The following is a 21538-nucleotide window of genomic DNA, read 5'->3' on the forward strand; positions in this document are numbered from 1 at the left end:
TTCCCAACCATGCGAGTCGCTGGGAATTTTTCACCATAAATCTACACGTCGTGCATTTCCTGTGTAATCAAAAGCATAACATCTTCATTGTAGAAAAGACCTCGTGTTTCTCAAGAATTCCCTCCGCTGGCGATTCTCTCTACCAAAACGCATGTTACAATTCTGGACAAGTACAAAAATTTTCCGCAGTGAAAATAATAATAATAATCATAATTTATGCGTTAGCACACACACACAAAATACATGCTACAATTCTGCTGCCGAAGACAAGCAATAAATTAAATTCGTAAATAACAGGCTTTTTTTCCATGTTGATGAATCCAAAAACAAATTGATTTTTGAGCTCTGCGCGCAGAGTCATTGAAGTGCGAAGTTTACCTCTATTGCTGTATTATCGATAAATTATACAATTCATGCATAAAGCTTGCGATGTTGCGAAAAGACAGGACCTCTTTCTTGTTCTCAACTCTGATTCACTGCCCGCGCGCACCGCTCTTCCTGGACAACACACTCGCGGTCACGCTTTCACGCGTGCAGTCGCGAACGGTCACCGGACGCGTCGAGAATGCGTCTCGCAGTCAAAATGGTTTATTTTTTTGTGTGCAGCGCAAATAATGACCCCGTGAACTCGATACTCTCGCAGCGTAACTGTGCGGAGCGCACACAAAAAAACAGCGCGCCATCCACCGGTTGTTGTCTCTCTCGATCGGCTGGAAAAGTGCGAGTCAGCCGAAATTCTCAGCTCCGCAGGGCAGAACTTTCCCAAAAAAGCGCACACTTCCGCCTCATTCGCGGCTGCAGCGCGGCGGCTCTCGCGCGCTTGGACAGATGCTGCCGTGCGTAGCGGTCCGCATGGAAGTGAACTCAATCGGAGGATGCACGTCATCTCGCTGGCCGGGCGCGATCTTCACCTAGTAAAGTCCCGCTCTCTCTCCCACTCTGCCGCGCCGCGGGCACGAGAGCGAGAGACCAGCGGGAATGGGTGGAATAGGAGAGAGAGAGAGAGGACCAGACTTGAGAGCTGCACAGATGTGAGATTGAGATTGTGGCCACATACGAGACTCTGTGGAGTTGAGATCACTCAATTTGCCAATCATCAGAACGCAGTATGTATAGTAACTGCAATCTTTCGACCTCTTTTGAGTCAACAATGTGAAAAGCAGCAAATCTTCAGAACACTAGATGTTCCTTTGATCGTCGCTGGTGGCGCTGACGTCGTAAATAAGATCTTTCTTTTTCAGAAATCTGAGGTAAATTCGCAATTAATTCATAGACAATTCAAATAGATTTCACTTAAATTTTACCTCCAATATAATCATGAAAATTATGACTCGCGACTCAATCAAGTCAAAAACACGCGCCAAGACATTTTCACAAAATTAAAACAATCAAAATGGCGAGAAAAGTCTGGTTTCTACAGTTTAAACTTTCAAACTTCCAATAAATTTTTGAAACAAAAGAACTGCATAATATTTTCCTAATCTATTTCTTAATGATTATATAAATTGCCGAAACATTGAATGTTAGGCAGAATCGGAGGAGGAGCTACAATATTCTACTCATCTCTAATCTACCTTTCACCACAGTGACTATTATCAACTCTGTTGTGTGCTTAAGTCGTGCAGAGCGCGAGAAACCCCACGATCGCTCTGTGGATTTAGTTGTAAAAAGTCTCTCGAGTGGTTAACAAGTTATTCTGTGGTCAGGTAATTACTTGTAGGGCTTCAGCAGTGTGCCTCGAGAGTCCAGAGTGTGTTGCAAAAGAAGAAGAGAATCCAGCCAGTGTCAGTGTTTCTGAGTGCCTTTTGAGTTTTCGGGCGGAAAAATGCAGAGTGATTCGTGTGATTGAGTGCAGAATTTCCCGGATTCGTGATCAGCAACAAAACAGTTCTGAGCATCGACGCAGCATCAATTTACTCGCCAAGCCGAAAAGCTGGAATAACTCACGGTGAGTCTTCTGCATAGAATCCGCCTTTGCCACTCTTCCCGTTACAGTTAATAAGCACACTCAGCGTCTTATCTGCTGATGTTGGTGACTCTCTCTCTTCATTCTGTGAGCACAATATGCTTTAACCACCCGCTTTTGGTGGTGTTCTTTTGGTCATTGACACCTTCTTTGCGTGCAGCAGAACGTCTCTGAGAGTGTCTTAATTGCATAAGACCAGCAAATTGTCCAGACTCATGTGAATGGGGAAGGGAAAAGTCAATTTATCAGCGTGAAGTGCAGCGAAAGAAGCAAAATTATCCACTCGAGAGCCTCCAAGAATGCCTTTTGCCATGGTTTCGCAGCAGAATTCACTGCGCGGACTGTGTCAAGTGAATTGGAACACTCAGAAAAGTCGGAAGGCGGAAAACTAACAACACTTGATGTGAAATGTTTGGTGCGATAGATCAAAAGGACAGGCGCGCGCGGCTTTCGAAATGATGAATTTGAAAGGAATAATTTTCAAAGGGGAATTTCCAAAAAATACCCATTATAGCCAAACAGGTGTCTTGTGAATTTGGATTTCACCCTACGAATTTTTATTGTGGGTGATTTCAATTGCAAAATTCACTCTGAAATTTAAGGTATATCAGTGCGTAATGGCAAAGTATCACGAAAGTCTCCGCAATTAAAGCATCTTCAAAGTGTGTTAAATTAGCTGAAATTTTCCTATCGTGCAATTACTGAGTCACCCCTCGGCTTAGAATACTTCTTAAGTGAAGCACTTGAGGATGCATAATGAATTTAGAATGCTTTTACCGCTCTTTGGGGAAAATATATAAATAATTAATTGGTGAATTGCTGAAGAGATTGAGGAGTGATTAGCAAAGGCATTGCCTCACATTCTCAGGTAATTCATCATGTTTCTCTTCTATGAGATTGTGTGTTATTTGGTGTTTGAATTAATTCAATATTATTTTTATAGCCACACAATGGAGAAGTTCATTGGTCTAGTTTCTTTTTCGAATCCATCGTCTCATGGCAGATGGGCAAAGAATCTCACCGCGATTATTCACAATAAAAAAAAAAGATGATGGAGAAGAAAAAAAAATGCTCTCATCGCTCAATTAATGTGTCTCTCGCGCGAGGGGGGCAATTTTTCATTGTTTAACTCCAATTGCAGCCTCATCACCTCAAACATCGCGCAATGAAGATATCGCGAAGTGAGAATTTGCAGTTTATGCACAAGCCACGAAAAATCCATCTCTCAATTTTCATTCTTCGCACTACTTGACGCTAATTTCGATGCACCAGAGAAAACACCCAATTAATCCTCCCCTTCCTCTTGCCGAAGGCCATGCAAATTGTGCACGCCAATCACCCACCAGATTCATATCATCGTGACAATACGAGGTGGAAAAGCGTGTGCGCGCGCCTTGAGATAATCATTGGAGTTTTTCCACCCAACTGAGAGAGTTTTGGTGTGTTTGTCACGGGCAAATTCCCAATACATTGCATGCAAAAATCCATTTAAAAACACTTCGCTTCTGCACATACTTCACATTCACATTTTGCACTAATTTTATTTTAATTTCATTTACACTCTTTGAAAAAAAAAAGACTTTCTTCCATCCACGCTACAAGATTCTGCAATTAAAATCACAACCATTGTGTGGCAAATTGCCACAAGTGGCTTTTTACTCCCGCCAACAGTCGTTTTTCACCATATTTTCATTTTCATTCACCTCTTTGGGATGCTTTACAAACTGATAAAGCACTTTTAGGCTCAATTGCCGAGCATTTCGCACAGTGGCGTCTAAAATAATAGCACACAAGGAATTCAATCTAATCAAATATTAAAGTGTTTTGGTGTTCCTTAAGATTTTATTGTAATGCTTTTGATTCTGACTGAAATCATATAAAATTTGTCCAAAAGACGCCAAATTGCTAGCTTTTCGCCTTGGTTTTTCTGCAAATAATTCAAGCTTATCTCTTGAATATTCCCTCAAATGGATATTTAAAACCGCTGACCGATTTTTTAAGTGTCCAATTAAGTTTCTTATTCAAATCGCGAGAAATAGGAGAGTCTCTTATCGTCCATAGGCAATTTGTGAAATTTTATGGACATCATAGTGTTAATCATCATTGTTAAATTTATGCAGAAACCACATTAACATTATATAGTACCTAATTTCAATTGCACTCTCGATATTTAAATCGCTTCAATGGCAAAACCATTTAAAAGAGTGTTAATGAACTCTTTGCTGTGGTTTAATTTAATGTTCTGCACTGGCAAAAGTGCATTAAAACCCTTCCTCAAATTCCGATGAAATGAAATTCGCAGCAATATTTCACCTATGAATTTATTTCAGCTGTTGCGAAGATTGATGAGAGAATAAATAATGATTAGATGACAGTGAAGTGTGCAATAAATATTATCAGCGTATAATTCGCAAATCGCGCATAGTTTAGGCAAATTAATTGGATATTTATCGGTGAAAGAATTATAATGATATTCAATCTAAGTGACGAAGATGGATTTGCATAAAATGACAGTCAAGTATTGAGAAAGTTCTGCAAGCGCGCTTCCTGTGCTGGAGGATGAAGTGAAAATTCACCTTGAATGTCGCGCTTGAGGAAAATTTGAATTCTCAATGAATAATTAATTGCCTGATAATGTATAATTCAATTGCTGCTAAGTTTACCATGAAAGAGTCTTTAATTAATGTGTGGCGTATTGAATTCTGATGCCGCTTTTTGGCAGCACGCAAAGACTCTTTCCCCGTGAAATGTGCAAAAGACTCTTTTCTCTGCGATGTTAATTTATTGATCACGATGACACCTTAAGATCCCCAGAGAGTGTCTGTAAATTTCCATTCCACTCTGTGCTCAAGATATGACATCTCCTTATCGCTGATGGAAAAGGAAAGGCAAACAAGATGGTCAGAAAGTTGAGATTTCACCGCGTGAGTGACGAGAGAATTGAAGGCTCGAAAGGTCCTGCAATTGCAACAACTCTTCCACTAATGATGTGCTTAATGCCAAATCTCCAGTTTTTGGCACTGCTTATCAGTAACTGAAAACATCGTGCCAAAAAATGTGAATCGGAAATTAATAACTTCCGCAATTTCCTCGTCGCTTCATCGCATTTCGGTGCGGCGAAAGGGGCAGCGCGAAAGTGGGTGAGGCGCGCAAACATTTACCAAAATATGACGATTCTGCTTCCTCAGGAAGGAGTTCTCCCAGAACAAATAAATTGAATGTCACGGTCGAGTGTGTTTTTGAGGGAGAAATTCAACCATATTTTCCACAACAATTCAACTTTTACCCAACATGGAAAATGTTCATGGCCAGAAATGCCTTTACCATGAATTGAATTCTCTCGAGGGATTTTCACACTCAAATCCTCTCTCTCTCTCTCTCTGTCACTTCCTTTAGAGATGGACAGAGTGTGATATAACCATAATAACTTCATTGTATATTCCGTCTCTCGTCTTACATCATTTCCCATTTGATGTTGTGATTCAATTAGACTTACACAAAATTCCTCTCATTGAATTTCCTACCGCTAAAAAAATATCATTGTTTAACGCTCTTTTTGGACTCCAAGATATGGTATAATCGTGGAGAGGAAGACGTGTCAATTGAATGGGAGATTTTCGGTGGCATTGTCCTCATCAAATTATCATAACTCACTGGACGGCGCATCAGGAAAAGATGATTGCGCAAGAGCTGAAAAAGTGTTCAAGAATTTATCAAATAAACATATTTGATGCATTTTAACACACAACACCAGAATCCACTTGAAGCCATGTGAAAATTATTGGCTTTAAAAATTAATAATTTCTACCGGTAAATTGAAATTCGCATGAAATTCAGTTTATTTCAAGTGATTCTCAAATTTGCTCACTGGCATAAATGAATAATTTAGCAGAGCAGAAAATGCCAAAAAAAAAAACATTCTAAAAGTCAAATTCACATGCGGAAAAGTATTCTTAAGTTATATTAAATAACTGGAGTAACTGAGAAATTATGCAATTATGACTTCCGATTATTTGTGTCATTTTACCTTTATCAATTTTATCTCTTCTCCCCCAAAAAAAACAACATTAAATTGCCAATGAACCTCGAGATCAGCGAAGAGGAACAATTCGTCAGACACAGAGAGACTGCGTCATTCCCAGAGTGATCATTAACTGTCACTGAGAAATCTGAGTTCGGCATCGTCATGGGTAATTTTGTAGGGAAATCCAATTACAGAAATTGACTATTTTAAGTTGGAAATTGGTGTTTGCCCTCGAGTGTCACGGCGATGAAAGAAAAATCGGATAAATTTCACATTTCGTTACACTTTTCTGATCTCACGTTCATGCTCGGTAATTGACACTTTTGACACCTTTTTCTTCATCACAACCAAAGTGAAAAACCACTGACGAATAGACATTTGCGCCTCCTCAGTGCAAGTTACCTTCCAAGTGGTAGAAATGATGCGGTGACTTCATTAAGACGACATAGTGAAATGATGAAAAAAAAAATTGCGTTGTAACAGCCAAAAGCCCCGCAATAATGTCTTATTAATGTTTGTCAGGCAAGAAGAATCTACACTTTTTGACGCTAAATTAACCATCAATTGCAAGTCCAATTTATTATTACCATCGCAATCAATTATTTAATAATTTGCCAGCCCAAAAGCGGAACCATCGGGATTCCATAATAACGCCTTTTCGGTCGCGCCACTCAATTGAATTCAATTCCAAAAAGTAATCGTTGCGCAACTCACCGAGATCAACGCGAGGAAACTGTGATGCTGCCAGTCATTGCCGGTATTCATCTGTCCACTCTTGTGTCTCTCACTTCCGGCGCTTTCTGCATCGCCTCATTTCCCCACAAGCTCCAGTCGAAGGCACGTTTGCCTCTGGGTTTAATTGAATTTTAAGCGGCACATGAATTTGCATTGAAAACTGCGACGTCGCGCTAATGAAGAAATTATACTCCATAAGACTTGCTTTTAATTTGCTGTGAGTGATGAAACTTTAACGAGCCTCTTAGTCCCAAACTCTAATGAGTCAATTCTGCGACCGCACATCGCACGCCAATCAATCCGAGACCCTGATATTGTACTTTTTTTTTCACCAATCATGCTCACGATCGCGTGAAAGTTGCCCAAATCGAGCGTGATTGTGAGACTTCTGACATTGAGATAAATTGCAAGTCTTTGGATTCACTGTCAATTCTAAACAGTTGTGCGCCACTCAAGGATGAGCAAAACGAGGTATCACGATTTTACCAACAGTAATTTTAAATAGAAATTATAATGGCTTAATTGGCACACAGCAAAAAGCGCTGAACTTTGACTTGGCAATGTTGACTGTAAGAAGAAGAAAAAACTGTGACACTTTTGGCTATTTGCGAAAAGAAACTCACACTTTACCACCGTTTGTATCTTTCTTGACCAATAAAAATCCACTCAAGTGTTTGTTTTCTCTCACAACCAATTAATTTATATCTTATCCACATTTTCTCGTCAGCAATTTTTTTTTTTGGTGAGAAATCGTGGGATTTGCATAGCCAGCACGCTTAAGGGTTGAATATGTTTTCTCAATTGCTATGCTTTTTTTTGCATCATCACCGCCACTTTATGGCTATATGATATTGTTCCCTGGAATTGCGCCATATATGAGAATCATCAACCATTGTTCTCGTGGTCAAAGCACACCATCAGCAGAAAATGATCCATTTTTCCCATCTCGGCTAATTTGCATTCATTTCCATCGTCTCTGTGTCTCTCTGTGTTGTGTTCTTTTTTTTCTAACCGTGAGATGGAAACAATGATGAATCCTATACAAAACTCTTGCTAGAAAAGAGATGGTGAAAAAATGTGCGTGATGAAACTGGAGATGCCACAGTGCTAAATTCAATTGCAGATGTAATTAATTGCAATCTCGAGGGGGTTTTATGGAGAGACAATCACTTACAGTACCACTAAGGAATGTGTAAACACGGAGTTTTTTTTTAATCATGCTGTTTTTCAGAGGCTTCAACGGCAGAAATTTAAGCTCACCCAAGCCACGCCCTTTTGAATGCTCCGCCCATTCTCAAATGTTCACAAATACTCTTAATTCTAATGCAACAGATCGTTTGATTATAAATTTTTTCATGGCGTATTAGACGCTGAAATTACATGAAAATGATAGAATATTAGCAAAAGATGTGTCAATCATTTAGGCAATGATTTAACACAATTATCACTTTAATTATCTTTCATTAATCTCAAAGATTACCAAGATAGATCCGCAAAATACCGTATTTATTGCTAATTTCTATACAACCTTGTCCGTAATATAAGTAATTGGGGGTTTTCTGTAATCTCCAATAAACTCGCCTCTGTAACTCCAACAATCATTGCTCCATTTTGCTGCAATCCACCCCAATCGGTCAAAGCATATCGAGATGATGAGTGGCTTAACATTAACAGAAGACATGCACAAGACCTCGATTAAATGCAAATTAATCCATATATTGAGATTAATTTTTTAATAGTCTTCACGCTTGTGTACTCCTTTGATTGATGATTAATTTCACACCCATGACTATAATCTCTCTCCTACTCTTATAGTCAAATGAGTAAATTAGCAAAGGCGCAAATATCGTAAAGCGCGCTGTGCGAATAAATGCCAAAATAAATTGGCTGTATGCAAAAGTGTTGTGAACTTGTGAAATATGAAGCCAGAAATGCTTTCCATCAGTTCGACTTTTCCTCTTTTCATACACACATTGTGGGTGAAGGAAGCAAAACAGACAAGGTTTAATTAATAAGGCACGTGGTGCTGAAGTGTCTGCACGTGACAGGGTGAGAGTTAAGTCGAGCGCATTCTTGGGTCTTCTTCAATGGTGTTGTAAATTCAATACTGAATGGCCGTGATATGGTGACCAGGATAGGGATCAGGAGTGAAAACATTGAATTCACTTATCGCAGTACCGAGAAAGTTGAAGATTTCACTTGACGCTGCTGCAATATTAATTCACAGGCAACTTTTCCAGTGCCACTCAAGCTCATCCTTCCACAGGAAACAGTCAATGTGACAAGCACGAGGTTCATCTTAAGCCTCGAGAGCCTCGAGAAGTGTATGAATATAGATTGAGACACTCATGGGCTTCCTTCTAATCCCATTAGACGTGCTAGCACACGCTCTTGCCCACCTTCCAATGCTGAGGGGAAACCTCCAAATGCGTCTTGAGTTACACTTTTGGCCGAGAGACTCAGTGGAGTTTTCAGTGCGGAAAGAATTTTTTCATCTTTCCATTCATTGTGTATGGAATTATAACACTGTTCGATTTCTTTCCACCAACACTTCCAACCTTGATCATCTTGAGAATTATGAGTTAATTGATTTATTAAGTTTCATCGCATCTGCAACTCCAATGTTTTCTTCCATCCCATTTAACTCCACATGGAAGGGTTCAGAGCCAAAAGAGTGCGCGCTTTTTTTTTTTGATAAGATTTATTGGCACCCGCGCGACGGATATTAGGGTCGGACGCGATGCATGGCGTGTTACACTTTGGGGGCGATTTGCCACTGATATTTCTCAAGCAATTTATGGCCCTGTCTTAAGAAATGCGCTGTGGTATTTAATGAGCTTTCCAAAATTGTAGGATTCCTCAAAATTAGGCCTGAAATCATGAGGGTTTTCTCAAGTAATTATGACATTCTTTTTGAGTGGCGCAACAACTTTTTTTTTGGAGGATGAATGTAACCAAAAAGGCCTCCTCTCCTTGCACAGAACTTTTATTTTTATCGATTTTCTTTCGCCTAGGCAATGTCTTATGCCGGACTGTCGCAGCATCTGGACATAGCGCGACTTCCGCCGCCGGGTGATCGCTTTGACCTGCTGGAACTGATCGGCGAGGGCACTTATGGCGAAGTGTATAGCGCCAGAGACAAGCAAACGGGAAATTTGGTGGCTGTGAAGGTGCTCGAGAACATCCCGGACAATGTCGAGGAGATCGAGGAGGAGTTCCTCGTTTTCCGCGATCTATCGCAGCATCCCAATCTGCCCACCTTCACAGGAATCTTCCTGCGACGCGGCGCCACGATTGAGGATGATCAGTTGTGGTTCATCATGGAACTGTGCACCGGTGGCTCCGTCACGGATCTCGTGCAGGGCCTGAGGAGTCGCGGCGCGAAACTGTCTGACCAACAGATCGCGTACATCCTCAGAGAGACGGTGAAGGCGCTGATCTTCCTGCACGAGAACCACTGCATGCACAGAGACGTGAAGGGGCACAACATCCTGCTGACGGAGGAGGCGCGCGTGAAGCTGGTGGATTTTGGCGTGAGCTCACACCTGGCGGCCACGATGGCGCGCAGGAACACGAGCGTGGGCACGCCGTACTGGATGGCGCCGGAAGTGATAGCGTGCGAGCAGCAGCTCGATCAGTCTTACGATGCGCGATGCGACGTGTGGTCGATCGGGATCACGGCGATCGAGCTGGCTGAAGGTGATCCGCCCCTTTGCGATCTCCATCCCATGCGAGCACTCTTCCAGATCCCACGCAATCCGCCGCCCAAACTCTCGAGACCTGAGCAATACTCACCGATGCTGGTGGATTTCATTGCCGAATGCCTGGTGAAGGATCTCGAGCGGAGGCCCTTTTCGCGCCAATTGCTCGCTCATCCCTTCCTCAAGGTAAGAAATTGCTTCAAATATGCCGCGACTTTTTGTCACTTTAAGTGTTTGCACATAATGCGGCAAAATGAGATTCAAATGATCCCGATAAATAATAAAAGAGCCATGAAATAGCTGTGAGTTGTTGCATGCGAAGCAGTTTCACTGAAAGTTAATTATTACATGTGATCATCACGAAAGAGAATAAATAATAATAACTATTGCCAGATCACAGTGCCTATTAATTCGAATAATTGTTATTTAATTCATTCAATTGAGATTGAGATCTAATTCCGATTTAAACTGCCACTTGTAGCTTCTGCTCAACAAGCTTCATATTAATGGATTTTCAAAATATCCACTCACTAATTGCGAAAGCCAGGCGTATTTTCCATAAAATGTGTGGACCAGTGAAGGTGACCAAAAAGCCCTTTCTCTTTAGCCGCTTTTCACTTTTGCAGGCTGTCGTGAATTTCGAAGACAAAGTTCGCGTGGAACTTCACCAGGAAATCTTGCGACAGCGTCGCGACGGTCGTATGTCGCGTCGCGTGGAGGTAACAACGAAGCACGGACGCTTGCGCAGCGATCGGAAGTCCAGGCCGCAGAAAATGTACATGGACGATCTCGCGGGGCTGGAGATCCTCACCGAGGACGCCATCACGGAGCAGCTACAGAAGCGGTACGAGTGCAATCAGATCTACACTTACATTGGGGACATCCTGCTCGCTGTGAACCCCTTCGCGAACGTGGGACTCTACGGATGCAACTACCAGAAGCGATACATGGGCAGCGTGCGCTCTGAGAATCCGCCACACATCTACGCGATCGCCGACGCGGCGCACCAGGCGCTGGTGCACCAGAAGCAGAACCAGGCGATTGTGATCAGTGGCGAGAGTGGATCGGGCAAGACGGAGAGTGCAAATCTCCTGCTCAAGCAGCTTGTCTTCCTGGGCAAGGCGCCGAACAGGAGTCTGGAGGAAAGGATTCTGCAAGTCAATCCGCTGATGGAGGCGTTCGGCAATGCAAGGACGGGCATCAACAGCAATAGTTCGCGCTTCGGCAAGTACCTGGAACTCACGATGACACGCAGTGGACGTGTCACCGGAGCGAGGATCTCTGTGTACCTCCTGGAGCAGAGTCGAGTGGTGCAGCAAGCGGATGGGGAGGGAAACTTCCACATCTTCTACTACCTCTATGATGGCCTGCTGGCCGACGGTCGCCTGACTGAGTATCATCTCGACGAGGCCTACAGACGCCAGCACAAGTACCTGGCAGACACCTGCGCTCCCGTCCAGGCCAACATTGAGCGCTGGCGGCAGCTGAAGGGCAGTTTCAAGGTGCTGGGCTTCAGGGATGACGAGCTGGACACCGTTAACCGAGTTCTGGCGGCCATTCTGAACCTTGGAGATCTGGAATTCGGTGAAATGGCCACCAATGATAACACAGACAACAAGGCAAGGGTCATAGACGTCGCGCCTATGCATAGAGGTAAGATCCTTTCCCATCTCAACTCGCCTGTATCTAGTCATCATTGAATCTTTGCAGTATCGAAACTCTTGGGTGTGGAGCCAAATGATCTATTGGAAGCCCTGACTTCGAACTCTGTTGTCACTCGCGGTGAGACCATAACGCGAAACAACACGGTTTTGGAAGCCGCTGCTGCCAGAGACGCCATGGCCAAAGGACTCTACGGTCGTCTGTTCGACTGGATCGTCAACCAAATAAACCTCCTGCTCGTCTATCACCGACCCAATGCGTGAGTATCTAATAAAACACTTACCTAGATCAAGCTAATTAATCTCCTCATCCATCCTTGCAGACCCGAACAACTTGCTGTTGGTCTTCTGGATATTTTCGGGTTCGAAAACTTCCCCAAGAACTCATATGAGCAGCTGTGCATCAACATAGCTAACGAGCAGATTCAATACTACTTCAATCAGCACATCTTCACGTGGGAACAGCAGGAGTACATGGCCGAGGGGATTCCCGTGGATCTCGTTGAGTTCTCAGACAACAGGCCCATCCTGGATATGCTTCTGTGTCGTCCGCTCGGCCTGCTCGCTCTCCTGGACGAGGAGAGTCGCTTCCCGCGTGCCACTGACAAGTCCCTGATTGAAAAGTTCCACCAGAATGTCAAGTCTAAGTTCTACATCAGGCCAAAGTCCGATGCCGTCTGCTTTGCCATCCACCACTTTGCCGGACGCGTGGTGTACCAGGCGGATGGTTTCCTAGAGAAGAACAGAAACTTCCTGCCATCAGAAGTAATTCAGCTGGTTCGACAGAGCTCATACGACATGGTGCGCTTCCTGTTCCAGTGTCCCATCACGAAGACCGGAAACCTCTATTCTGCCCTTCAGGACACCGGAACAAAGCAGAACGTTATCAACTCTGATACTAAGGTAGATTTTGCCGATAAAGAGCGACATTTCGTTACTTCAAATGCCTTGCTTTTCAGGAGCGCTGCAATTCCAGAGGCCTGGCTTCGCAATCCAGAGCTCAGCAGACAGTCTCCACCTACTTCAGATACTCTCTGATGGATCTCCTGCAGAAGATGGTGGCGGGATCTCCGCAATTTGTGAGATGCATCAAGCCAAATGACGCCAAAGAATCGAGACGCTTTGAAGCGCCTAAAGTCCTGAAGCAACTGAGGTACACGGGCGTCTTGGAGACCATCAGGATCCGCCAGCATGGCTTCAGCCATCGATTCCCATTCGCGGAGTTTCTCAAGCGCTACTGCTTTCTCGCCTTCGGTTTCGACGAGAAGGTTGTGGCCAATCGGGAGAATTGTCGTCTGCTTCTAGTGCGGCTGAAGATGGACGGCTGGGCTCTTGGGAAATCCAAAGTCTTTCTCAAGTACTATCACGTAGAGTTTCTGTCGAAACTGTACGAGGAACAGGTAAGACTTTTGATCTTCTAATGTGAGCATCTTTTGATCTTCTGTGATTATTCCAGGTGAGGAAGATCATCATTGTTCAGGCGTGTGTGAGACGCTGGCTGGCACGCACTCGATACCTTCGGACTCTGCGCCGAATGTCCGCGAGTGCCGTGATGGTGCAGAAGCACGTCAGAGGATGGCTCACAAGACGGAGAATCTCTTTGCTGCGCGAGCGCAGGAATAAGGAACGTCGAGAGCGCATGGAGACACGAGATGTACGCCATGGGAAACGACAAGATCCGGACAGTGGGAAGGAAAATCTAGAGCAGGCCGCTGTGGTAATTCAAAGCTACTTCCGCGGATACACCATCAGAAAGAGACGCTGGTGCGCCGAGATGGAAGCCAAGACCAGGCAAGCACTCAACAACGCTCGCAATCGCATTGAGGCTCAGAAGCTCCTACAGCGCGAAGGCTTGTCCGTGAATGAAGCCTCACGAGTGGTGCAGCGATTCTACAGGACTCTGAAGAAGCACACGCAGAAGTCAGAAGCAGAGTGCAGGGTGGGAAAGAAGCCCCTAACACCAAGAGATCAGCAGCTGGAGTTGATATCTTTCTCGCAGAATGTGCATTTGCTGAATCAGGAGATGCACAAGAATATGAGACGTAACAAGCCTCCGGTACGCCTCGAGGAGGTGGAAAAACTCCTGCCGGACTACAAACGACCGCCAGGGTTTGTGCTGGTACCAGGACTCTTGGGAGCGATGCCAGGCGGAGAGGATATGACGCATCGCTTGAGACGACCATCCAGAGATCATCGATCTGAGGGATCAATCGAAGAAACTTCCAAGTACGTTCATTCTGTGTATTTATTCCTCACTTGTTATCTATTTTTTGCATCTTTCTTGGGGAAAAGTGTCCTCTTGGAGGGTCAGAATGCTGCCTGGGATCTTCCTTTCTACTTCATGGAGATGCGAATGAGGAACTTATGGTTATCCAGGGTAGTAGAGTAGTCAGATCAAAGAGTCCTTTATTATTACTCCTTGCTAACTGATGGGCTCTTGGGCCCATGACCTATTCCTGCTGCGTAGGCTATCAAGTGTGGTAAGAAGCTCTGCTCCATCGTGCCAGTGAAGAGATGAGCATAAGGTCCACACGCGTGGACAGTCACATCATCGCCTCCGTGCGTTTCCTCTTGCTCAACTGATACAGGAACGTAGAATGGGAAATTCGAATTCCATCTGCTGAAGTCCGAAGTGGCAGGATTTACTCGGCCTTTGGCTGAATATTGATTTGAGGACATCAATCCATTGGCGTAACTCAAAGTCATGTAAGGCATTCCATCCGTGGCTATTTCTCTGTCGACCTCACCGAAGATGTCATTTCCTCGTGTCTGAAAAAGAACTTATTTCCACGATGCTCTGAAGTTAGATTTAGATCTATTTATGAGCTTACCGGATATCCTGACACCGTCATTGTGTGCGCATGATCTGCGGTCACGACGAAAAGAGTGTCTTCATCGCTCAACATATCTCTGGCCGTTTTGATCGCCTTGCTAAATTCTATGGTTTCCCAAATAGCAGCTCTTGACATCAGCAAATGATGCGCGAGATCGATTTTACCGCCTTCCACAAAGAGGAAGAATCCCTTCTTGTTCTTCTTCAAGATCTCAATCGCCTTCCTCGTCATCTCCGCGAGAGTTGGTTCCGACTTCTGACTGCCCTTTTCCTGGCTCTCCAAGTAATATTGCATGTGCGACCGCTCAAACAATCCCAGCACTTTCTCTGTGTCCGAAGGCAAGGACATCAGTCCCTGGCGGTTCCACACGTACTTCTTCTTGGCTGTGCCGGAATTGAGCCACTCAGAAATCAAGTCCCTGGAATCGTTGCGATATCCAGAGCCGCCTTCCTCATCTGCCATTGTCGAGTCCCTGAATTCTCCTCTCCCTCCGCCCAGGATCACGCTGTAACGACTGCCTGTGGGTCCGTGGATGAGCTGTTGAGCGATATCCTTGATTTTCTTCGGATCGCAGCCACTCCGACGTATTTCATAATCATTCTCCCAATTGCGGTAAGCGATGTGAGCATAACTGGCAGCAGGAGACGCGTGAGTGACTCTGGTTGTCGTGACAATTCCTGCGGATTTCCCTGCATCTAAAGCCCATTGGGTTATTGACTCAGTGTGGGTGGCTGGATCTAGACCAGCGGTGCAATGTGCACGAAGAACTTGAGCATTCACTCCCAGAGTTTCATAGTTAGCCTTAACTCCACACATGTAGGCTGTTCCTGTGCAGGCTGAATCCGAGACTTGAGCGTCGACACAGTAAGTCTTTGAGAGACCTGCGAAGGGAAACTTCTCGAAGGACAACTGCTGCTCTTCGCCACCCAGAGCGACTCTGGTTGCGAATTGCGTTGCGACGCTCATTCCGTCTCCCAGGAAGAAAACAACATTTTTGGCGCGATTCTTGTTCAGCTTTTTGCTCACTTTCTCCACCACGTGCTTCTGGCCCAGTTTTATCCAGTAGTCTGAGCTCTGCTCCCACGGATATCCTGAGGAGCGAGACGAGGACGCCTGTGGTGCAGGATGTAGCTGTTCCTCCCCAATGAGCACTTTGCACCTCTCCGACTCACTCTCTTCACAATTCTCAAGGTTCTCAGCGTTCGCCTGGACGCGAGCGAGCGTCAGAGCGACGAAACACAGACTTTTGATCCACTTCATTGCGCGACATCGACTGAGTGTCTTCCAGACGATCTGCTGAGCTTTTATAGGCCGCGCTTTGTGGGTCAGGTTTGGACAAAAGTCAAATCTCTCACGATGACTCTTTGATAAGAGAGTTCAATCTGGCCTTCATACACGTGTTCTGTGGGCCAAGGGAGATCATTTTTTTTGCATACCTGCTCTGACAGTCCTAAGAAATTGAGCAACATTTCCATTAAGTTAAGAGAGATAAGAAAGATTTGAAGGCAAAATATTCTATAGATAAAGTATGAATATTTATAATGTTGAATTTGTTGATTTTGTCGTCAACTCAGGTAAAGTAATCTTGTATTCCGTATCTGATTCTGTCTGTTCGTCGAGGGTGGTCTGAAATTTATCACATTATAATTGGCAATCAGGTCTACGAATTTTTTGCTAAAGATTAATTTCATTAATAAATCAATAATTTGAAATAAATTGTGAAAAATGTCACAATATTATAAATTTTACGCGAAAATTCGTTAGAATTCCTCGCGTACAAAATTCTAATAAAAGCACATTAAACAAAACTTGTATTTCATTCAAATACAGTGACGACCAAAAAAATAAAGTCAATCGTGTTTTCTCAACTGGTATAACAGATAATCTAAATATAATTTTATAGAAAAAATGTCAGGTTGATTCTTGTAATAAATGACTATAATATTTTGTGACAATATTTCATTATTTAAAATACTTGCTTTTAATTTATTCACTGATTTCAATGGTTCTGTGTGATTTCTTGATTGGTACTTCTTAAAAAAAATCCTTACTCTCGTATTGACTGTCTTTTCATCGCTTGCTATTGTTTCATGTGATGTTGTAAATATGAAACATCTCCAGAAATTTCAGCTTGACATCACTATTCTGAAATGAAATATCCTTTGTAATTCTCTTTACATACATTTATATTTCACCTTGTATTTCACCCCTTAAATACATTTTCTGGCGTTCAGGTACTTAATTAACTATTCACAAATGTTCTTTCACATCACATCCCTTTATTTATGTATTTCCACTTATGCTTTAGAAAGAAAAAGAGCATCTGGACGTTTTCGTTGCATAAATGATTCTCTAGTATATCGTCTACATTGCCTGAAGTAGATTATTTTGCTTGTACACAGAACACCCCCTAGTTATTCGTAATTACAACACTGCTGTTTGTGAATATATGAGCAGAAAATGCATTCAATTGCTTGTTTTTTTTGCCTTGCAGACGCCGCAGTTCTAGTCGCGGAGCTCAGAGTCCGCCTAATGATGTGCTGCTGGTGAGGAATGAGCGCAAGATTTCGCCAGGGTGGCAACAGGCTCTCCAGACGGACGCCGACCGGAAGCTGAGGGGCATTGTGAGGTGAGTGGAATGGATTAGAATTGGCACAGTATTTGAGATGCTCAAATGTGATATTGCATGCTTGCACAAGAGCCAAATTGGTCGCTGGCAAATTGGACGAGATGGTAAAATTGATTTTCGAGACGATGGCATGAGCCGATGTTTAATGAAATCTCTTTTGCAGCAACCTTAAAGCTGTGCCAGCTTTTAGCTACTTGAGCCCCAACACCAACACCAATCCCGTCATCACGGACCTCAAGCAGCTTTTGCGCCAGTCTCCACCCTCCAGCGATGCCCAGCCGAAGCTGAAGAACACCAATGTGGTGCTGGAGAACTCCCAGATGCACTTAAAGAGTGTCCTGGGCATGGTGTTTCACAACAAGTCGCCGCAGCAGCGCCCCAAGAAGGAGAAGCGCGACAAGAGGACCTCCGAAGTGCCCGTCCAGCCCCACAAAGTCGCCTCGCGGCGCATCCTGCAGACGCACGAGTACCAGAATGTGAACGACGAGGCGAAGCACAGCAAAGTGATGAAGATTCCCGTGTTCAGGAAGTTCGGCGACACGAATATCCTCGTGAAGAATAGGAAGAATCTCTATATGAACAATGTGGCGTGTGGCGCCAAGTTCGACGGCGTCTATCGGCCCAATATCACGTCGTTCGCGCAGATGGAGAGGAGCCCACCGCTGCCGGAGTCCGCATCGCCCCAGCACAAGTACTCCAACTTCAACATATCCAAGTACCTGAACATCGACGTGAAGGGGCCGCGCTCGTCCGAGTCCTCACCCAATCTCACCATGTCCACGAGCTCCTCGGCCAAGTCGTCCGGCGCTTCGCTGGAGCCCTGCGAGCAGCCCGCCTCGTACCTCGGCCCCTTCAATTTCCGCCAACTGCTGCGCCCCACGCAGGGCCCCACGGAGAGTCTGCGCAAGCGGAAGTGCCTCAGTCCACCCACGCCTCCGCCACCACAGCGGGGCCGCAGCTTCAACTGAGCCCCGTGCGCCTATTCGAGCAGCGAAGCGGCCGGACGCTTCCTGATTATAAATAAAAATATATTGAGGAGAACAATAAATTTTATTTGCATACTAGAACACATCTCTGTGGCTTACTAACTCAAGGGCTCTTAGGCCCATGACCTATGCCTGCTGCGTAGGCTATCAAGTGTGGTATGAAGCTCTGCTCCATCGTACCAGTGAAGAGATGAGCATAAGGTCCACACGCGTGGACAGTCACATCTTCGCCCCCGTGTGACTCTTCTTCCTTAATAGGAACGTAGAATGGGAAATTCGAATTCCATCTGCTGAAGTCAGAAGTGGCAGGATTTACTCGGCCATAAGCTGAGTACTGCTTTGAGGACTTCAGTCCGTTAGCGTAACTCAAAGTCATGTAAGGCATTCCATCCGTGGCTATTTCTCTGTCGACCTCACCGAAGATGTCATTTCCTCGCGTCTGGAAGAAAACGAAGTTAATCATTGGATATTTCAATTGATAAATACACAATAGTTGTAAATTTACCGGATATCCCGACACCGTCATTGTGTGCGCATGATCTGCGGTCACGACGAAAAGAGTGTCTTCATCGCTCAACATATCTCTGGCCAATTTTACAGCGTTATGCATTTCTATGGTTTCCCAAATAGCAGCTCTTGACATCAAGTCATGATGTGCGAGATCGATTTTACCGCCTTCCACAAAGAGGAAGAATCCCTTCTTGTTCTTCTCCAAGATCTCAATCGCCTTTTTCGTCATCTCCGCGAGAGTTGGTTCCGACTTCTGACTGCCCTTTTCCTGACTCTCCAAGTAATATTGCATGTGCGATTGTTCAAACAATCCCAGCACTTTCTCTGTGTCCGAAGGCAAGGACATCAGTCCCTGGCGGTTCCACACGTACTTCTTCTTGGCTGTGCCGGAATTGAGCCACTCAGAAATCAAGTCCCTGGAATCGTTGCGATATCCAAAGCCGCCTTCCTCATCTGCCATTGTTGAGTCCCTGAATTCTCCTCTCCCTCCGCCCAGGATCACGCTGTAGCGACTGCCTGTGGGTCCGTGGATCAGCTGTTGAGCGATATCCTTGATTTTCTTCGGATCGCAGCCACTCCGACGTATTTCATAATCATTCTCCCAATGGCGATTGGAAGTATGAGCATAACTGGCTGCAGGAGACGCGTGAGTGACTCTGGTTGTCGTGACAATTCCTACGGATTTCCCTGCATTTAACGCCCATTGAGTTATGGACTCAGTATGAGTGGCTGTATTCAATCCAGCGACACAGTCTTCATAATTAACTTGGGCATCCACACCCAAGGTTTGATAGTTAGCCTTAACTCCACACATGTAGGCTGTTCCTGTACAAGCTGAATCCCCGACTTGTGAATCCACACAATAGGTTTTCAACAAGCCTGCGTAGGGAAACTTCTCGAAGGACAACTGATGCTCTTCGCCGCCCAGAGCGACTCTGGTTGCGAATTGCGTCGCGACGCTCATTCCATCTCCCATGAAGAACACAACATTTTTGGCGCGATTTTTGTTCAGCTTTTGGCTCACTTTCTCCACCACGTGCTTCTGGCCCAGCTTTATCCAATAGTCTGAGTTTTGCTCCCACGGATATCCTGATGAGTGAGACAAGGACGCCTGTGGTGCATGATGTAGCTGTTCCTCCGCGTTAAGCCTTTTGCTCCTATTCGACCCGCAGTTCTCAGCATTTGCCTGGAAGCAAGCGAGCGTCAGAGCGACAAAACACAGGCTTTTGATCCACTTCATTGCGTGAAAGTAACTGAGTGTCTTCCAGATGAAACGCTGAGCTTTTATAGGCCGCGCTTTGTGGGTCAGGTTTGGGAAGAAGTCACGATGTAACTTTGATAAGAGAGTTCAAGCCAATCTGGCTTGAGAACGATTTTCGCGTGACAACTTATGTCCATAATTGATTAAATTACATTTGTAATTCACTTATTTGGCTGCCAAATTACTTATCTCGGGTTGATAATCTGATTCACTTATTTTTGTATTCATTGCAGTTTTACTTTTACATTAATTTCACGTCAATAAACTCTGAAATTTGCCAATAAGCATATTTTGTTGACATAAAGAATTTTAATAAAGTAACTGGCTTTGTAATAATTTGATAATAGTCTAAATATTATATTCTCGAATTTATTTTAGAAGATAAAAAAAATTATCACTGTTTAATCAACTTCAAGTATTCACATAGAGTAGATTTTAAAATCAAGAGTTTTCCACGTACTCAGATTTTATAAGCATTTGTGGATTAAGCACGTAAGAAAATCTTTTAGTTTTGACTTTTAACATTATGGCAAACAAATAAGATAATGTAACTAATTTCTTCACTGACGTCATGGCAAATACAGGAATAACGTATAATTGAGCATGAAGAAATAAAGCGATTTCGCGAAATTTTCCCGCGAATGGAATTCGGAAGGCATAACAACAGGTGAAGAGACGGAAAATTGGAACAATCAGCCCGCGGTGAGTGTTCGGCGCTGATTAAAAGCAGAACACACCGAATCTGATTCCATTTTCCACATCTGCCCGCACAAAAGCCACATATTTCACGTACACCTGCGGCTATAGTGACTTGAGCGCATATGAAATAGGAACAAAAGCTCGTGGCTTTTGCACTCCATCTGCAGTTCTCTCATGCGAAAGCCCTGAAATTCGCATTGTTGATCAAAAGCAATTCGAAGAGTCATTTCACTACCTCGGAACATGTTCTATTTCTGGCTTTATTGCTATTTTCGTGGGCGAGTTTTCCAACTTTTGCTCAACCCCGCGCTTGGATTCACGTGAGCTTCTGTCCGTTGCGTCACGAGAGTCTCGAATGCGCCAAGTCAATGTCGATGGGCAATCTCGAGACCGCACGATTGCACGCTCACAGTTCTGTGCCTGGCGCTGAATATCGCGGATCGTTTCGCGGCGTCGCGCGGTCGCGATGGCGAGCAAGAGCCAAGAGATGATCGTTAAAGTGAAGTCCATCGAGAAGACTCTCCTGCCGCTC

At 44.3% G+C, this 21538-nt stretch overlaps 3 protein-coding genes across 5 annotated transcripts; 1 reads left to right on the forward strand and 2 right to left on the reverse strand.

Moving 5' to 3' along the window:
* The first annotated feature begins 1666 nt into the window (after nucleotides 1-1666).
* Nucleotides 1667-18612, forward strand: LOC132255519 (myosin-IIIa-like). Of its 3 annotated transcripts, XM_059751592.1 has the most exons (10): nucleotides 1667-1948; nucleotides 9740-10612; nucleotides 11053-12079; nucleotides 12137-12347; nucleotides 12411-12990; nucleotides 13047-13487; nucleotides 13544-14313; nucleotides 14380-14460; nucleotides 17413-17550; nucleotides 17714-18612. In XM_059751592.1, exons 2-10 carry the CDS (start codon nucleotides 9743-9745, stop codon nucleotides 18516-18518), a joined length of 4923 nt encoding a protein of 1640 aa, XP_059607575.1. In that variant the 5' UTR covers nucleotides 1667-1948; nucleotides 9740-9742; the 3' UTR covers nucleotides 18519-18612. The 3 variants fall into 3 exon arrangements, with proteins under 3 accessions (XP_059607575.1, XP_059607576.1, XP_059607577.1); XM_059751593.1 differs by lacking the exon at nucleotides 14380-14460 and having other exon boundaries at nucleotides 17416-17550; XM_059751594.1 differs by lacking the exon at nucleotides 17714-18612 and having other exon boundaries at nucleotides 14380-14464; nucleotides 17416-17544.
* On the reverse strand, nucleotides 14725-16787 carry LOC132255520 (membrane-bound alkaline phosphatase-like). The gene has a single exon (XM_059751595.1). It carries the CDS (start codon nucleotides 16179-16181, stop codon nucleotides 14907-14909), a length of 1275 nt encoding a protein of 424 aa, XP_059607578.1. The 5' UTR covers nucleotides 16182-16787; the 3' UTR covers nucleotides 14725-14906.
* Nucleotides 18613-18639: 27 nt separating the features above from the next.
* Nucleotides 18640-20286, reverse strand: LOC132265908 (membrane-bound alkaline phosphatase-like). Its single transcript, XM_059766702.1, has 2 exons — nucleotides 19042-20286; nucleotides 18640-18975 (listed from the first exon to the last, which is right to left on the reverse strand). Exons 1-2 carry the CDS (start codon nucleotides 20284-20286, stop codon nucleotides 18640-18642), a joined length of 1581 nt encoding a protein of 526 aa, XP_059622685.1.
* Between the last annotated feature and the right edge of the window lie 1252 nt (nucleotides 20287-21538).

Source organism: Phlebotomus argentipes, unplaced genomic scaffold (assembly GCF_947086385.1).
Source record: "Phlebotomus argentipes unplaced genomic scaffold, Phlebotomus argentipes genome assembly contig_5, whole genome shotgun sequence".
NCBI classification, from domain to species: domain Eukaryota; kingdom Metazoa; phylum Arthropoda; class Insecta; order Diptera; family Psychodidae; genus Phlebotomus; species Phlebotomus argentipes.

Bases quoted from the DNA above. Each gene is read 5' to 3' on its own strand.
- LOC132255520 (XM_059751595.1), bottom strand. From the start codon at position 16,181: ATGAAGTGGATCAAAAGTCTGTGTTTCGTCGCTCTGACGCTCGCTCGC.
- LOC132255519 (XM_059751592.1), top strand. From the start codon at position 9,743: ATGTCTTATGCCGGACTGTCGCAGCATCTGGACATAGCGCGACTTCCG. The intron at 10,613-11,052 runs GTAAGAAATTGC...TCACTTTTGCAG, and splicing joins TCGCTCATCCCTTCCTCAAG to GCTGTCGTGAATTTCGAAGA. The intron at 12,080-12,136 runs GTAAGATCCTTT...GAATCTTTGCAG, and splicing joins CGTCGCGCCTATGCATAGAG to TATCGAAACTCTTGGGTGTG.
- LOC132265908 (XM_059766702.1), bottom strand. From the start codon at position 20,286: ATGAAGTGGATCAAAAGCCTGTGTTTTGTCGCTCTGACGCTCGCTTGC. The intron at 18,976-19,041 runs GTAAATTTACAA...GTTTTCTTCCAG, and splicing joins TGACGGTGTCGGGATATCCG to ACGCGAGGAAATGACATCTT.